The sequence below is a fragment of the Cyprinus carpio genome, chromosome A24, assembly GCF_018340385.1.
Source record: "Cyprinus carpio isolate SPL01 chromosome A24, ASM1834038v1, whole genome shotgun sequence".
In the NCBI taxonomy this organism is placed as follows: Eukaryota; Metazoa; Chordata; class Actinopteri; order Cypriniformes; family Cyprinidae; genus Cyprinus; species Cyprinus carpio.
The window spans coordinates 12785270-12802428 of NC_056595.1; the positions used below are offsets into that span (position 1 = coordinate 12785270).

The 17159-nt window shown below is 33.2% G+C and overlaps 1 protein-coding gene across 3 annotated transcripts in view; it reads left to right on the forward strand.

Annotated features, from left to right (window-relative positions):
* Window positions 1-12004: 12004 nt before the first annotated feature.
* Window positions 12005-17159, forward strand: part of LOC109050171 (docking protein 6) — a 70002-nt gene continuing 64847 nt past the window's right edge. For all 3 annotated transcript variants that reach the window (XM_042714230.1, XM_042714231.1, XM_042714232.1), the window contains exon 1: window positions 12005-12280. In XM_042714230.1, the coding sequence (XP_042570164.1) occupies window positions 12215-12280 (66 nt within the window). In that variant the 5' untranslated portion in view covers window positions 12005-12214. The remainder of the gene's footprint in view (window positions 12281-17159) is intronic.

A 17159-nucleotide genomic window follows, 5' to 3' on the forward strand; every position in this document is an offset into this window, starting at 1 on the left:
TCCAAAACATTACTCTCCATCCAGGTTGTGTTCCACCTGGACACCTACGGTACAGAAACAACTTGAGTGTAATTACCAGCCAGCCATTCTGACATCATCATAAAACCGAGTAATGCAGAGTGACTGCCACACTAACATATGTTTATATTATAAAGTGCCACTAACATATAATGACACAATTTCAACACCTTGATAAATAACTTTCCCCGTTTATTGGAGTTTGGTGCCTCTGGATGGAAATTACTCAAAAAAGCAATAATGTAGGACATGAAAATATTAGTGTTACCACTGCTTTCTTACAGCATAATGACAGTGTAAAAAACAGAGGGAAATACCCACTTTATTTAAGTAAAATTAAAAAAAGAAATACAGAAAGTTTGTATGCACAACTGCTCTTTTTCAGCTAAGTGAGAACAAAGAACAACGCTGTGAGCATGTCAGAATAATTCTGGTTGTTTAACCTGATGGAGTTTAGTTGAGTGGCAAGGTCTTTTCTTATGTATTTACAAATATTTACTTGTCCACTGCACAACTTTGCTTGTACAGTTAAATGTGTTAAAAGTTTAAAGGGGTCATCGGATGCTACATGCACTTTTACAAGTTGTTTGAACTGAAATGTGTGTTGGCAGTGTGTGTATACAACCACCCTATAATGATATAAATCCACCCAGTGTTTTTTTTTTTTTTTTTTAATCTACTAAAATCTTTAAAACCTTTCTCAAATCAAGCCGATCAGAGGTGCCAGTCTTTGTGACATCACAATAGCTTGATTGACAGTAGTGTTTCAGTACAGACTGGACTGGTGTCTTACCTTAGACTGGCCCTGAGTGAGCTGTCATTAGTCCACCATTGTTTCACCGCCGGAGCAGATGAAGACAAGAATGTCTCCTAAGCGACTGAGGTGTTTTGTTGTTGGATGTAATAATGATCATAGCAGTCGTCATTTACTCCCAACATCTGAGCCACTGAAGACGTATGAGTGGATTACATTTGTTTCTGAAGGGAATGCACCTCCGATCTACTTAAATGCATCTATCTTTGCGCGAATCATTCGTGGTCCAGCTTCACCTACAGAAGTGAGTAGGTGAGAAGGTTTTTTAATGAATCTTTGCAATTTGACTTTCCTAATAATGTGCTAATTAGCAAGTTTCATGATAAATGCAGCTAAAGTAAACAGTCTTTCTGAAAGCGGCTCAGAAAAGAGGGGCGGGGTCAGCAGAGCTCATTAATATTTAAAATGCTACAAAACGGCTTGCTCTGAAAAGAGCTGTTTTTCACAGGGTAAAAAAAAAAAATTTTTTGGTAAAAAAAAAAAAAAAATTTGACCAAACTATGTTTCAGACTTTTCATTTAGACCCTAAAGAATCATATCAACTTATGGAAAATGGGCATCTGATGACCCCTTTAAGGAAACAATTAAATATTACTTAATGGGGTTGAGACAAACAAACTGCTATTTAAAAGATGCTATTTGTTGAAATGGGTCTTTATGTTTTTGCAGGTTTTATTCCAATCCTATTAGCTTTAAAGTCTACATGTAATGTCTTTGAATTGGGTATTTATGTTTTTGAGTGATCCTGCACTACAGATTTTTGTCCAATCAACTACCCCCAAAAACCACTTGCAATTGACTAGCAAGTATGTTTATGGCTGTGATGTAAAGCCTAAAATTGCAACAGTCAGATTCCGTAAGTAAAAAATCCCATTAATTTCCTCTAATTTTTAAAGGTAACTTAATTGTAAAATAATGGGGTTTAACATTGGAATTATGAAAAACTCCATTACCTATTATTCTGCAGAGAAATCTACATCAGAGCATCAAAACAAGCAAATCAACTACCCAAACCATGTGTTCAACTGCTTGTTAATGCAAATATCTAATCAGTTAATCACATGACAGCAACTCATTGCATTTAGGCATGTAGACATGGTCAAAACAATCTGCTGAAGTTCAAATTGAGCATCTGAATGGGGAAAAAAGGTGATTTAAGTGACTTTGAAAGAGGCAAGGTTGTTTATGCCAGACAAGCTGGTCTGAGAATTTCAGAAACTGCTGATCTACTGGGATTTTCAGGCACAGCCATCTCTGGGGTTTACAGAGAATGTTCTAAAAAAGAGAAATTATCCTGTTAGTGCCAGATCTATGGGGGAAAATGCTTTGTTGTTGGCAGAAGTGTTTATAGAGTATGAAAAATAGAAAATTTCCACAAATAATCACTCGCTACCACCGAGGTATGCAGAAGAGCATCTGAGCAAACTGAGGCTACAATTCACACAGGCTCACCAAAATTGGACAATAGAAGATTTGCCTTGTCTGTTGAGTCTTGATTTCTGCTCTGACATTTGGATGGTTGGGTCAGAATTTGGCGTAAACATTATGAAAGCATGGATCTATTGTGCCTTGAATCAATGGTTCAGGCTGGTTCTGGTGGTGTAATGGTGTGGAAGATGTTTTCTTCACACAATTTGGGACCCAGTTAGTACCTGCTGAGCATCGTTTAAACACCACAGCTTACCTGGGTGTTGTTGCTGACCATGTTCATGACCACAGTAACACATATAACATGCCACGTCACTAAGCTCAAATCATCCCAAAATGGTTTCTAGAACGTGAAATGAGTTCACTATACTCAAGTGTCCTTCATAGTCACCAGATCTCAATCCAATAGTGCCCCTTTGGGATGTGGTGGAACTGGAGATTTGCATCGTGTATGTTCAGCCGACAAATCTACAAACAACTGTGTGATGCTATCATGTCAATATTGACCAAAACCTCTGAGGAATGTTTCCAGCACCTTGTTTAATCTATGCCACGAATTAAGGCAGTTCTGAAAGCAAAAGAGGTTCCAACCTGGTATTAGCAAGGCCTACCTAATAAAGTGGCTGGTGAATGTCATTCACAGTTCTTCAAGGGATTGTTGTTCTTTCCTTCATTAAACCCAGTTTTTTATTTTTAATTTAATTGCTTTGAATAAAGGTTTGAAATGTCATGATTTACCTTTTTTCTGATTGGTTTGGTTCATGGCTTATAACTGTTGAACAAAGACTTTCTTAAAAATCCCTATGGTGAAAAAAGAATGGGAAAAATACTTCCAGAACTAAGGCTACTGAAAAAATAAAATAAAATAAACGGATGGGCAGTTGCACTATTTCCTGTTTGTTTGTTTCTTTCTGTTTAAAGTCAACCTCTGTTTTTAAAATATCTCCAGTGTCTTTCAAATCTACAATTCTGCACCCAAAAACTGCAGAAAGTACTTCTTTCCTTGCAATGAAAAGGTCTTCTGTAGCAAGAATTGCTGTCTCTCACCAAGCTCAAACTTCTCATATAAGCCCAAACAGAAGGTTGTGTGAAACAGAAAGCAGTTCATATTGACCATTTGACTAAATAAGGTATAAAGGACTGTCTTTGGACTGCATGGCAGCAGAGGTTCATGCAGGACAAATGAGACTGGGAGTTGCTGCAAGTTTCCATTGACACGTGCAGTGGTTGGCAGCAGCATACTGAAGACTGAAGATATTTGTGCATATGATGAAAGACAAACCTTAAGACTTATGTTTTCTGAGAGTCATTTAAAATAACAGTCACCATTAATAACTAAGCTGCTGTCTGATGAACTGAACTGAAAGGAGCATACAGTATATATTCACTTGCTGGCAAGAAAATGTTAGACTTTATTTCAGTCGTTTGGAACATCTTCAACAATCTTACTCATTGTTTTTTTATTTATTTATTTTTTTTTATTTACAAGCTACAGTTTCTTAAACCTTTGAAAACGGTTCAGTCTTGCAACCAGAAGGTTGCTGGTGATGAATTGAAAAATTATGGTGACCAGAAGTAATGTCTGCCTTTCTACGCCCACCTTTTCCTTGGCATCAGAAGTGAACTTAGAGATGAAGGGAAATGCTAAAAATATGACACACAAATTGAATATGTTTTGAGTGGAAGGAGCTTGACCTGCCAAACGAGTCTTAAAATTGGAGCTAATTCAGTTTTTCAGACAGAAACCCTATATAAATATAAATCAGTGATTTAAAATATTATTTAATTCATATGTGGGCTACTGAAACACAAACTTCTGTTTCCGCACGTTTTAATGTGAATGTGATGTGCACGTGAATAAGTGATTTGATTTATTACTTCTGACACATCAACAGGCCTAATAACATCTCACTCTAAGCACAGCCAGCATCCCATTTTTCATATAAAAATGACAAGTCTGTTCCCAATGCAATTTACAACAAATTTCACAGAAAAAATGACAGAAAAACAGCAAATACTTCAAGTTGGACAAAAGAGAGCAATCTGAACATTACAGGAGGGTGACAGGCAGTAATGAACAATCATTACGGCAGATGAGATGTCACATGGATCAGGAACACGTGCTCCAGTACAAGCGGTATTGAGTAAATAAAGCTGTTCTTTTTTCTACAGTAATACAGTAATTTTGTGCTGAGTGAAACTTTTCCTTTAAAAGTCTATTCTGTGCCATGGTTAGCTTTTGGATGACATTTTAGTCAAATATACTATAACTGGTTGAAATAACAAGATTGCTATTGTTATCTTCATATAAACAAGAACTTTTGCTTAAAATTTGCAGCTAGAAAAAAGTGTAATTGTTGCCATTCATTGTACTACATACATGCCAAAAGTCCAAGAAAAACATTTGCTCATTTGAGTTACAAATAAACCAATGTAGAATTCTCTTACTGGATGTCAGGAAAACCTTGCTATGTTTGATTTTTGGTTTGTGCGTGTTGTAGATGTATTATTATTCTTAAAGCAAGCTCATGAGGATCAAGCACATACGATTTCTGAGATCTTCTCAAAAGATTCCCAGTTACTGGAAGGCTGCTGGTGTTTGTGCATCAACAGTCAAATTCAAAGAAAGATTTACGATGACTGTCTGGGGAAATCACAGTGTAGTTTTCTAAAATGTACAGATTATTATTATGATCCTGAGTTACTTCTTCTTAAATGAGAACAAGTACTGTTTTAGTTTACTGAAACAACACCACATTAGAGAAATGAGGAAATACCTTTAAAGACAGGAAGCGGCTCAGAAATTAGTGCGCTGTCTACTTTTGCATTCCTGTGAGAAGGAATCTAGGTCAAATAGGATGGTGAAGAATATTTTGTGCATGTGTGTGTGTACATATATATATATATATATAATATATATATATATATATATATATATATATATATATATATATATATATATATATATATATATGTGTGTGTGTGTGTGTGTGTGTTATAGTATATATTTGATCATTTTTATAGTATATATTATTATTATTATATACCAGTTTTCTATGTGGAGATTTTTATATATATTAAAGTATAGATAAATCTTTACTAAAAGGTGTGTGTGTGTGTGTAGTTTTCTATTTATTATATTATATTATATATATATTATGTTATTATATTATATTATATATTATATTATATTATATTATATATAATATATATATATATATATCGTGTTATATCTATATATATATATATATATATATAATATATAATAAATATTATATTATATTATATTATATTATAGTGTTTATATATATATATAAAAATAATAATTATTTTTACATTATTGTCTTAGTAATTTTAGTACTTAATATATTTTTTATTTTTGTTATTTGTTTAATGTATATTTTATATTTTTACTATTTAATACTTTTTTTTACATTTTCTAATATATATAAAAAATGTGTTTACATGGTTCACATCCATTACAGAAGCATACAGGACACAGTTAATGAGCACAGTTTTCACACACACTGCTGTGTGTACATAATCCCACAAACAGTAATATGTGTATATTTACATGCTCATGCACTACAAATCATCTTGCATTGTTCCCCAGGCAGCTGCTGTGACTTACGATGTTACTCTTTGCACAGTATTATGTGAAGAATTCGTATAGTCTGTATTTTTTTAGTTTATGTATAGGTAAACATTTATACATAGTATTATTTATAGTCAAACCTGTCAGTAGGTTAGTTGTGTATAGGTTTATACTGTTTTACTTCATTGTTGTATGCCTGTATTTATGTAGGGGCCGTGGTCCGTGAGGAAAGACATTTCGTTCCACTGTATGTCCACACATGTAGCGGAATGACAATAAAGTTCAGCTTGAACTTGAACTTGACTTAAGGTTACAGACTGTAGTGAGCACTAGGGGTTGTGCTACTCATCCACATCACCACTGACCTTTCTCTTTCTATAAAATGGATTTCATTTTGCTTCTTTTTCCATGTTCACACATGAGCTGTTGTCAGTACCCGCAGGGAGGTAAAAGAGTCGCCTTGTCTTGATGAAATGGCAGCAGCGGCCACATGTTTCTGCCAAAACCAGCCACAAACTTCACCTGTTTTATATTAAACCTGTCAGATTAAATGAGTGAGCCGATAAACTGCTGTGAATACAGTGTGAGCCAAAATACAGTACATGCCTCTGAACCCTCACTGGCCTGAGTTTCGAGAATCATGAATGATTCTGCAGTGATAGCTTGTAAAATGAAATCTGGTTTGAAGTCAGCAACAGTTGCTTGTTAATCAGTTGATTTCCCTTAGTTGGATAACTTATAAAGCAATACACAATACCAGATAATCACCATTTAATCAAGTCTCATAATAGGTTAAAGATGCTCTAAAAGGAAAAACGATGCATTAAGAGCCAGGGGTGTAAACTTTTGAACAGAATGAAGATAAAGCTCATTCTGATTCAGTTGTCCTCAGTGTGAAAAGATGGATCTCAAAATAATAAAGTCATTGTTGGACATGGTTTTATTACACAAAAGATGCTAAACCAAAGAATTTGTGATGCTGCAAAATGTATATAAAATTTTACCACAACTGTATATATATTTATATCTGTATCTATATACAGTGGATATAGAAAATAATCACTCTCGTTTAAAATAATCACATTTTGTTGCTTTGCAGACTAAAATTAAGACTGATACCATTTTTTGTTTTATCCAGCTGTATTTACTCAGTGCAGCTTATAATATCCAAGTGAAAGACATCACCCCCCCCCCACCCCCCACCAAAAAAAATGACTCGTAACACAAAGAGAATAACTGATCAAACATATAAAAGAATTGACCTCATAAGTGCCTGATGTGTCCTTGGCTGATACACAATGCACCTTGATTGTCTGTTAAATTCGAGGGGAGCAGAGGATGCAGTCAACCGATGAATTCTTGATTCTTGTCTGAGGCCCACAAGGACCAAACTCTCCACAGGCCCAGCAGAACAAAACAGCCCAACAACATCCTTAACAAAGGACAACAGAAAAGCCATTAAGAGAACCGCTGAGATCCAGCAGTTCTCCACATCGCACCACCTGCAAACCATTTGCCTGCGATGATATCAGACACTGAAACTGAGAACAGCAGAACTTGTGTGATAGAAGATGCCAGTGAGCGTTTTTATAATTAGCACAAGCACTGCGGCATTAATACCCTGATGGTATTCTTGCATGACTTATTTTGAAGTCTTACAATTTTAATTCATAATTGATTCCAATCTTCAAGCAATTCATTAGGCAGAGCGTTGTTAATTGCATATATAACTAATTATGATCTCAAAAAGCAAACAAATTGTGGCCCTAGAGAGGGTTGTTTTATTGAAACGACATGGCACTCTGTGTACTGTTTTCTTTGAACACTCAATTTCACTGCTCTCTGTTTAGTATTGTCTTTGTGTTTCAAGGTCAAACATTTCTGTGCAAAGGGAACAGATGTAGCCTAATCATTGTTACACTGGTTTTCACACATACACAGAATTTCGGCATAAAAACTGCACACAGACTTTTTACACAGAAATCCTGATTCATCTAGAGGTTTGTACAAAAATGTATTTTAAATTTACAGTAAAATGTAGGACCAACTAAAAAACAGATGCACCCGAATAAATCACAGTACTTTTAGAAACAACTTATTTGTGAATCCAATTAAACAACAACGGCAACAAAATACATTAGTAAGCATGACCTGAAACTGAGATCTTGATGCGCGAGAGAACAAAAAGTTAGAGGTGAAGTAAGTCGTGTTTTATTCAGATTACTTGAAAAATTTAATTGTGAGCATTTGCCTCATTAAGAATAATGCAAATGCATCAACAATTAGAACAAGGCTTAGAGGAAATGTAGGCCTAAGTGTGTATGCACCTGTGAAAATTTTTAGTAAAAACTTTTCTCTTTAAAAAAAAAATGGTTTTAGTTTTAGATTTAGGCTGTGCATCTGGAAAAACAGCAAATAATGGTTCATGAAAGAAAACCAGCAAATAATCTTTTTAAATAGGCTTACATTTCAGATTTCTTTGTGTATATAAAGCATATAAAGTGAGCATCCAAATTATATATGAAACTCCTTCAGGCATAAATATTCAGGTGATTCAAGCGAAGGACTGGAATACTGGCATGACAAGCACTGACATGCACTAACTGGACCCATAAGTTTCAAACTACGTGCATCAAATGTAACATTGCCATCTAATGGACAATATCTGCTGTGACGGCTGACATTGCAGGTGTTTGTCATCTCTGTCATCTTTCCAGAGCGCAACAGGTGAAGTTTTTAATTTTTATGATTTATGATATTTTGATTTAAGAATGTCTGACCAGCAGCAGGTAATTAATTTAATGGCAAAGCTCATATTAAAGAATGACCTTTAATGGCCTTCATGCATATAAATATAGCCAGTGTTTATATTTATCAGTATACTGCAATTTATGCATGGACCATGGCTATATATTTGTACATATGAAATATATATGTATAGCAAAAAAGACAAAATCTGCACCACATTTTTACATTAAATAGCTTTATTGAAACATTTAATTTCTCTTTTATGAAAGAGCTGAACACATATACTTATATATTTATTTCACTTTGCATATTAGACATTTCATGTATGAAAATATGTATGATGTATATAAGCAAAAAGTGGTTACTGAACCTAATAAGAAGGTAAAAAATACTAGATTGTGAATCAAAATAGCCATCTGTTTAGAATGTGCTTTCAGCTTTGTGATCGACCATGATCAAACATGCAGTGAGTCTAGTGATATTTCACATGCCCAGTGTGTAGTTGTGTGCATGTGTGAATGAGTGTGACAGTTAGACAGCAGTTAAAATGTGACAAGACACACATTTTTTGACAATAAATCCCAATATAGCACAGCCAGGCTGTGATTAATAGTTTGGAGTTCACACTTCACATACTACACGATGCAATGTGTGAAGTTTATTCCAGTGGAAGACTTTGTTCCATCCTTGATGGAAGTCTTTATTGTCACCTTCAGTGACAGCTCTCAAGACTCCTTATGCATCGAGAGTTAGATTTCGTAGAGCTTTCATTTATTGGTGAGTTACCTATGTCATCAGCATGGCTAAATTACTTCAAAGGCAGCTGGGCTGCTAAAGTCTGTTACCTCAAAAGTGAAGGTCAAAGAAGCCCTCAAACCATTTCCTATTCAACAGTTATGAATAAATCATAAAACACCAGACACCAGACTCCTCAGGGTGGACAGTGGAGATTTCATTTTTTATGCATTACAGTAAGTGGAGGTCTTGCAAATAAAGTTGCTGTGAAAGGTACTTCATCTGAGGTTGCACATCTGCTACAGAAAAGGATGTTGTTGGCTGTGAGTGTTAAATGCAAAATAATCTTCTGTCTAAACATGCAATAAATAACCATTTTGTTGGAAGCAGTCGACACATGTCAAGGTATTGTTGCTTTATTAAAATCAATACAATATACATTGTTTCAAATGCACGCATTAATGCATTTTAATGTAAAATCTTTATTCATGTTGGTTTCATGCAAAGAAAAACAAACTTGTATACCATTTTCAACAAAAGTTCTGAATTGATTTGATTTTGAATTGACTAACTTTAAAAGTGTCAAATTGTGTAACAATCCAGTAGAAAGTACAGCATACATACATTCCTTACATGCTGAATCCATGTTGATGTATTGTCATAACAGTTATTCTCAAAAATTAACCATGCATTTTATTTATTTATTTATTTATTGTTTTAGTATATTGCTATTTATATAGCTGTTAATTTCTGATAACCACAGTGAATGAATAATACCACAATATCAAAAAATTTATAAATACACACACACACACACACACACACACACACACACACACACACACACGTAGGCTACACATATGAATAATTATTCTCTATTTTCTCATTTTTCAACAATTAAAAAAAAAAAACATTTTTAAGGTAATATACTGTAGTATGTCAACCTTAACATTGCTGGCTGCAAAAATACTAAAATGAGTTTGATTCAGAAATGTTAAACATATTCATCAAGAAGTGTTTTCAAGGCATTGCATATGCATGAAATGTTTAATGTTTTATTAATGCGTTATGATTTAATTTAAAAATTATGTTTTATAATTTAATAGGTAATAAAAAGTGTCATGTCATTGACCCATGGATAAAAATTTTTCCCCACTTATTGTCTTACTGTATATAAAATGTGGTGAGTGCCAAACAACTGAGTAACAAACATTTGCAGCATATTCTGTGTATGAGTTTATTTTAATGTAATGTTTTAATGTAATTTTCATCGCCAAGAGAAATGGAAAAATAATTGAGAAACAGCTGCATAATGTTGTGCCTCTGAACAAAATAAACAAAATGAGAAATGACAGCTCTCAAATTACCTATATAGTTCCCAATTACCTATTTCTTTTCTTTTCTTTTTCTTTTTTTTTTTTTTTTTTTTGCTTGTGGTGGTGGAATTGATGTATGATGAGAGAGAAAAACTAATAAATATTTATATTTATATATAATTCTTTACTGAAATCAAGTTATATCATCCATATGGATTTTATGCCTGATCCATTTTACTATCTGACAGATGTTCATCCATATAACATCTTTCATTGTCACGAGAAATGCAGAAAACCCTCTCACACGTGTAACTGTGTCATCAGCTGTATCTAATGGGTTTTGGCATTTTTCCACAGGCAAAAAGGCATCTCCATAAAGCAGGATTAAAGGAGGAGGCTTTTGCAGGCATTTTCAGCATTTGTGTCAGTGGAGCTACAGCACGCTCTACATCTAATGTATGAATATAACATCCCAGACCCCTTTTTTTCCCATTTGCTTTTGATCTGCTTTGATCTTTTAATCCCAAGGATCCAATCAACAAAACAAATCTCCCATCTACTAGTTATCACCACCCTTTTATTATAGATAGATAATTCTCATGTGAAAGCGAAACTGTATTTTGCTAATGAAGTCTTAAAATATACAGATTAAAGATATTACATAGCACATGCAGTACTTGTTAGATGTAAAACAGTAGGAGCCTTATGTTTTTATGGCTTACCTTGTCAGATCAATTAATACATGCTATGTTTGGAGCATGTTGTTATTAATAGATTATAATTTTAGATTTCAATCTATCTGTATTTTTTATTTTTATTATTATACATTTTGTTTGCAGAAAATATTGAATTAATAATAACTTTGATTTTTAACTGTCACATTAGTTTTAAGACTGATATTCCCCCAAATTCCATTCTTGTAAATAAATAAATGAATAAATTCTTATACTTTTTGTCTTTAGATTTGCTTTGTGAACTTATCACACATTTACATTAAAATAAATAATAAAAAAAATCACAAGGACTAACAACCGAATACACAGAAACAAAACAAAAGTATATATATATATAGGAGGATTGATCATGATAATAATCATCAATAGGGAATTTAAGGATTTTTTTTTTATTTATAGGAGGATTGATAGTGATTGGAGGATTGATCATAATAATAATCATCAGTAGGGAATTTAAGGATTTTTTTCTGTGTGAAAGTGAAATAACATATTCCCAAAAACCCAAAATAAATAAATTTCATTCATTCAGTCTTTATTCTATTTTAAGCAAGTGAGTAGGCCTAGTTGTCTGCGTCCACCCCTCTGATTGGCCTCTCATGGTGCATTCCAGGAAGCTGCTCTCCTCGCTGAATTAAATCATCTGACGCGCGCTGTCTCCCCGTTCTCGGGTGGAATGAGCCGCTCGAGCCGGTTGCCCGAGCATCATCATCATCAGCAGCAGCAGCAGCAGCGGGACTGAAGCAGGTTGTTTGAGGACTGAATGTCGTACTGACTTCTGAGGGGACTCGCAGCCGAGACGGGGGACGAGGACAGAGAGGCTGTTAGGATGGCTTCAAACTTCAACGATATAGTGAAGCAGGGCTACGTGAGGATTCGGAGTAAGAAACTGGGGGTGAGTATTATCAGCATCTGCTGGACGTTACTGTGTGCTCAGTAATTTTGGGGCATCTGTATTTAAAAGGGCTTTAGGGAGCGCGCGCTGATCAAGAACATGCTATCAACGTGCACGAGCAACGCCAGCTACTTTTGGTTTTATTCTTAATGGCCAGTTATTTATTTATTTATTTTTAGCATATATGTACTATTCAGTATATACAGTATATTTTAAATCCCGCGCTGATGTAATCCATATGAACAAGTAGAAAATTATTAAACAAATGATAATACTCGCTTTGGCTTATTGCTTGTGCTTTAAGCAAATGTGGTTGTTTAAAATTAGATTTTAACATAAACAGAGTAACTGCTTAAGGCAATATTATTTATTTATTTAACTTTGTTTTTATTATTAAAAGTTGTAATGGACTTTTAAGTCTGTTATGTAGATTACGTTTATTACATTTTAAAAAGTTAATCAAGAATCTGCTGTCTTAAGTAGTTTTTTTGCCTGTATGAGAAGACACATTAGTCAAGTCTACAGATGCAGCATCATCTGTTTATTGTCCTCCTGATTCTGCAGCTGTGAATAGAGTGAGTACTGTAGGTCATCAGGTCTGTGTGATACAGCAGGTGAATTCATCCAACCAGAAAAGATTAATACATTCATACACAGTCCTATGATATGTGTAAACTATGCTGATTATAGTTTTATAGGAGCGTAGGAGGTTTGATGAGGGTATTTACAGGGTATTTGAAGTTTATTGGCAATTTTTTTTGAATGACATTTGTTTTAGAGAAACTGTAAAGTTACTGTAGCAATGCAATGTTAATTTCAACTTTACACATTATACACAATATGCAAAACAAATAAATAGTTATATATAAGAAATACACTTTTTTATTATTTTAATTTACTTTGAAAGAAATAAAAATGAATACAATATATAGAAATTATGCATTTTATTTGTTTTATAAATATATAATAAATAAATAAAAATGAAGAAATATATACATTTCTTCATTTGTATTTTTCTTTTAGTTATTTTACTTAAAACAATGGTGCAGTATTTATAACAGTATTTATTCTCTCTATATTTATGTAATTTACAAATTAACAAATAATAAACAGACTGTTTGTCAATACTTTCAGAATTGCCTTCTTTTGCATTAATACATAAACATAACAAAAATGTGGGTCAAAACTTGATGTCATATTTGTCTTAAATTCAAGACTTTTTTTTTTAATCTATGAAATATAAATATAACTAAAAGTTCTTATCAATACTCAATGTCTTAGGGATGTTTGACCACAATAGTTTGTTTTCGCCTCTAGACACTGGATATGAGATGTGAGATAAAGTCTGTTTCCACTGATATTGCTTCCGTAGTGTGAGCTCACTCTAAATGCATTATTTGAAGTGCAGCTTCATATCGCGTGTTGATTTTTATTGGTTAGATAAACTTACCAGCTGTATTTCAGACCTACATTAGCCTGTAAATATACAGAAGTGATCACATCTCATTGAAACAGATAAAAAAAAACAAAAAAAAAAACTGCACAGTGATGCCACATTTGTTCTTGAATGCAGAGCATAGAATTACTATCTAATAGTACTGTGAAGAAATAAAACCACTTTCATTATTTTTCCAATATGTGTGGTATCATGGTCGCATTTGCCATTGATTGAACAGAATGAATGTTAAAAAAGAAAAACTTGTAAAAGCATGTTAGTTAAGTTGCTTTGAAATCCGTGTAAAACTCTAATGTGAATTTACAGTTCAATGCACCTGATATTAACTGACCTTCTCACATAGACATAATGCCCTTTGAACCCACAGACTTCTGCACCTTTGGCATTTTCCCATTCGACACATATCTGTGTATAAATATAACCAAACCTTTAGAGATGACATAAATATTAGTATAAATGTTAATGATAACCATCCATTCGTAACAGTAGAAATGTAATGTTTAAAACTTTTTACTGCGATTTAAAAAGCCTCTATCACTGGTCTTTATCAGCCATTTGTATCATTTTGAGTGTAATCTGTTCATCTGATGAACTATGCAGATGAAACAGGCAGCTGCTCCTTTGAAGGCTGCTTTAGAGGGAAGGACTACTTGTCTCATCAGTGCTGGCACAGTCTTTTTTTTAGGGCAAGTATCATGTTTTGAACAGCAGGATCAGCTTAGGGTTTCCCTCTGATGTCTCTCTCTGTTCCTCTCGTTTTCCCTCTCCTCTCTTTCTCAATCTTTTAAGACCTAGACATGTAATGCAAATGAATAACTAAATGGGGAAAAATTACTAATACAAATTAAGTAATTTTTTTGGCAGTTTCCACAAAAAGGGTAGGAAATATGGTTATAATATGGTTTTTTTTATATTTTCATTTTTCAATAAATTGTCAGCCTGAGACTCGAACCCACAACCTTAGGGTTAGGAGTCAAACTCTCTAACCATTAGGCCATGACTTCCCCACAACAAAAAACCTTACTCTCTCTTAGGTGGGACTGGTCAAAATCATTATTTTAAATGGACAAAAGAAATGTTTAATGTGTTTAAAACTAGTTACTTTTCATGTTAGGTTAATTTTATTATATATATAACAGTTTAATAAACATACCTAATTGTTCTCACAACAGAAACATGGGATTCGTGCTTATAATGGTTTACAACTGATCAAACTGTACCATATTTAGGGAAAGTGCATTTTACGCCAACTGTTTGTATTATGTCAATTTCATTTCTGTCTCAGCAGTAGACAGTGGATGTTATTGCTTTACATATCATCAGGGCCTTTTCCATGTTAAACACTGTCCTTACTGAAATGTCCTTTAACCTTGGATAATTTCCCATGTCATCTGTTTATGTTGTCTTTGTTGTCCCAGACAGTCACTGTTTAGGACACTTACAAACAGCTTTATAATGCATTGTGAATCCATAGAGAATCAACCAGGCTTACCCTGGAGCGGTCGACTTAAAGCGGCCTTTCCTTCTTACAGCGGAGCTGTAATCTTATTTAAGCTGTTGTTGCAAGCCAGTACTTGACCCATATATGAGAACTGTGTTTTGTCATCTGTCTCTATGTACAGGCAGTTTAGTAATGCCAGCGATTAATGTTTGACAGAGATCATCGTACATGAGGTATTGGACAATGAAAGTGTCTAGCAGTAAAGCCCATCTGATAGGCATACTGTACATTGTCTCACTCCATGTTAAAAAATGTCATGTCAAACAGCTGGCAACTTGCAATTTGATATACACTGTAGTTTTAGGTAAATCAGAAAATACTATTTCAGTCTTTCTACTTCAGAATTGCATGTTTAATTCAGTGTGTTACTTGCTATTTCTTTTAAATTTTTTTTTTTTTTTTTACATTTACTATTAATTTCCGAGTAAAAATTGTTTTTCACTGTAGATATATATATATATATATATTTTTTTAGCTAAAAGGGGAATTTAAAAAATTTAGATAATGCATTTAAAAATAATAAAACTGCTGTAATTGTCACATCAGTGTCACAAAAGTACTTAGTACTGACCTAACAATAATGCAGAATATCATTTTTTTAATTATTTCAAATATTTTAATATGTTCAGAATCCTAAAATTGTATATATTTTAATGTAAATTTACTAGCAATCTTTTTTTTTTTTAATTAAATTATTTAAATTATTAAAAAAAATATTTATTTTAAAAATAAAAATACAGTGTCAATATCACAAATCATTGTCACAGATTTACTAAGAAATAATGCAAAATATTAAATCTTACACTATTTTTTCAGTGTAAGGAAAAATTTTGTTTAAAATAGAAATAATTAATATTTTTTTAAATGATTAAAAAATGTAAAAAAAAAAAAAAAAAAATAATATATATATATATATATATAATATATATAAATATATATATATATATATATACACACACACAAACACACACACACACACACACACCACACACACGCACTTTTTCTCAGATTTTTGGACCCCACTGAAAGTGTCCAAATTCAATTTAGAAAACTGTTTTTTTTTATATGTAATATGCTTAGAACAAATGTGGTGCGTACTATACTTTGAACATTCAAGCCTATATTTTGCAGATACATATACTATAAATATCAAAGATATCATATATATAATATATATATATATATATATATATATATATATAATATATATATATATATATATATATATAAATTCAAATAATTATTTTATGGGCACTGATAATATGTGGATGATGATTATTTGACAGTAGTTTTGGATAATTCGTTGTATAGCATCTCTTGTGTGCACACAGCTATGTTACACGTTATTGTGTCGTATTTATACACTGTTTTCATGTTCATGCTAATAGTGTTTATCCAGCTTTCATCAGACTGATTCAAACAAAGAGTGGAAGACAATTTGGAGGCTCTTATTAGGGCTGATGAATTGCCCCCCACAGAAGCAGAAGAGGCAAATGTTATTATTCAGAGTGAATAATGCTGTACTATTGTGCCATTTCTCTCGCAGATAAATCTCCGCTCAGTCTTTACTCCAACATTTCACATCATCGATCCCTGCTGTTTTTAATTACAAAACACACTTTTGTTTTGATCAGGAGCAAACATTACTATTAGCTGTCACAGATGTGTGTGACTAATTGTGTAGATTCTTCAGTGTTGAGTGAGTCAGAGCTGTTTATGTATGTTATGTTCTCATTCACTCATTTTATCAGCCTTTTGTTTCACAACCGTTATTTGTGTGTATTGTATTATTTTTTAAATTGTTTTGAATAATCTTGAGGGCGAGAGTGAGAGAGTGATTTGAAGTTTTGTGATGTTGTGATGTTAGAGTGTTGAAAGTCTTTCTGTCAAGGACATTTGAGAGCTGCCATTTAGCCAGTCAT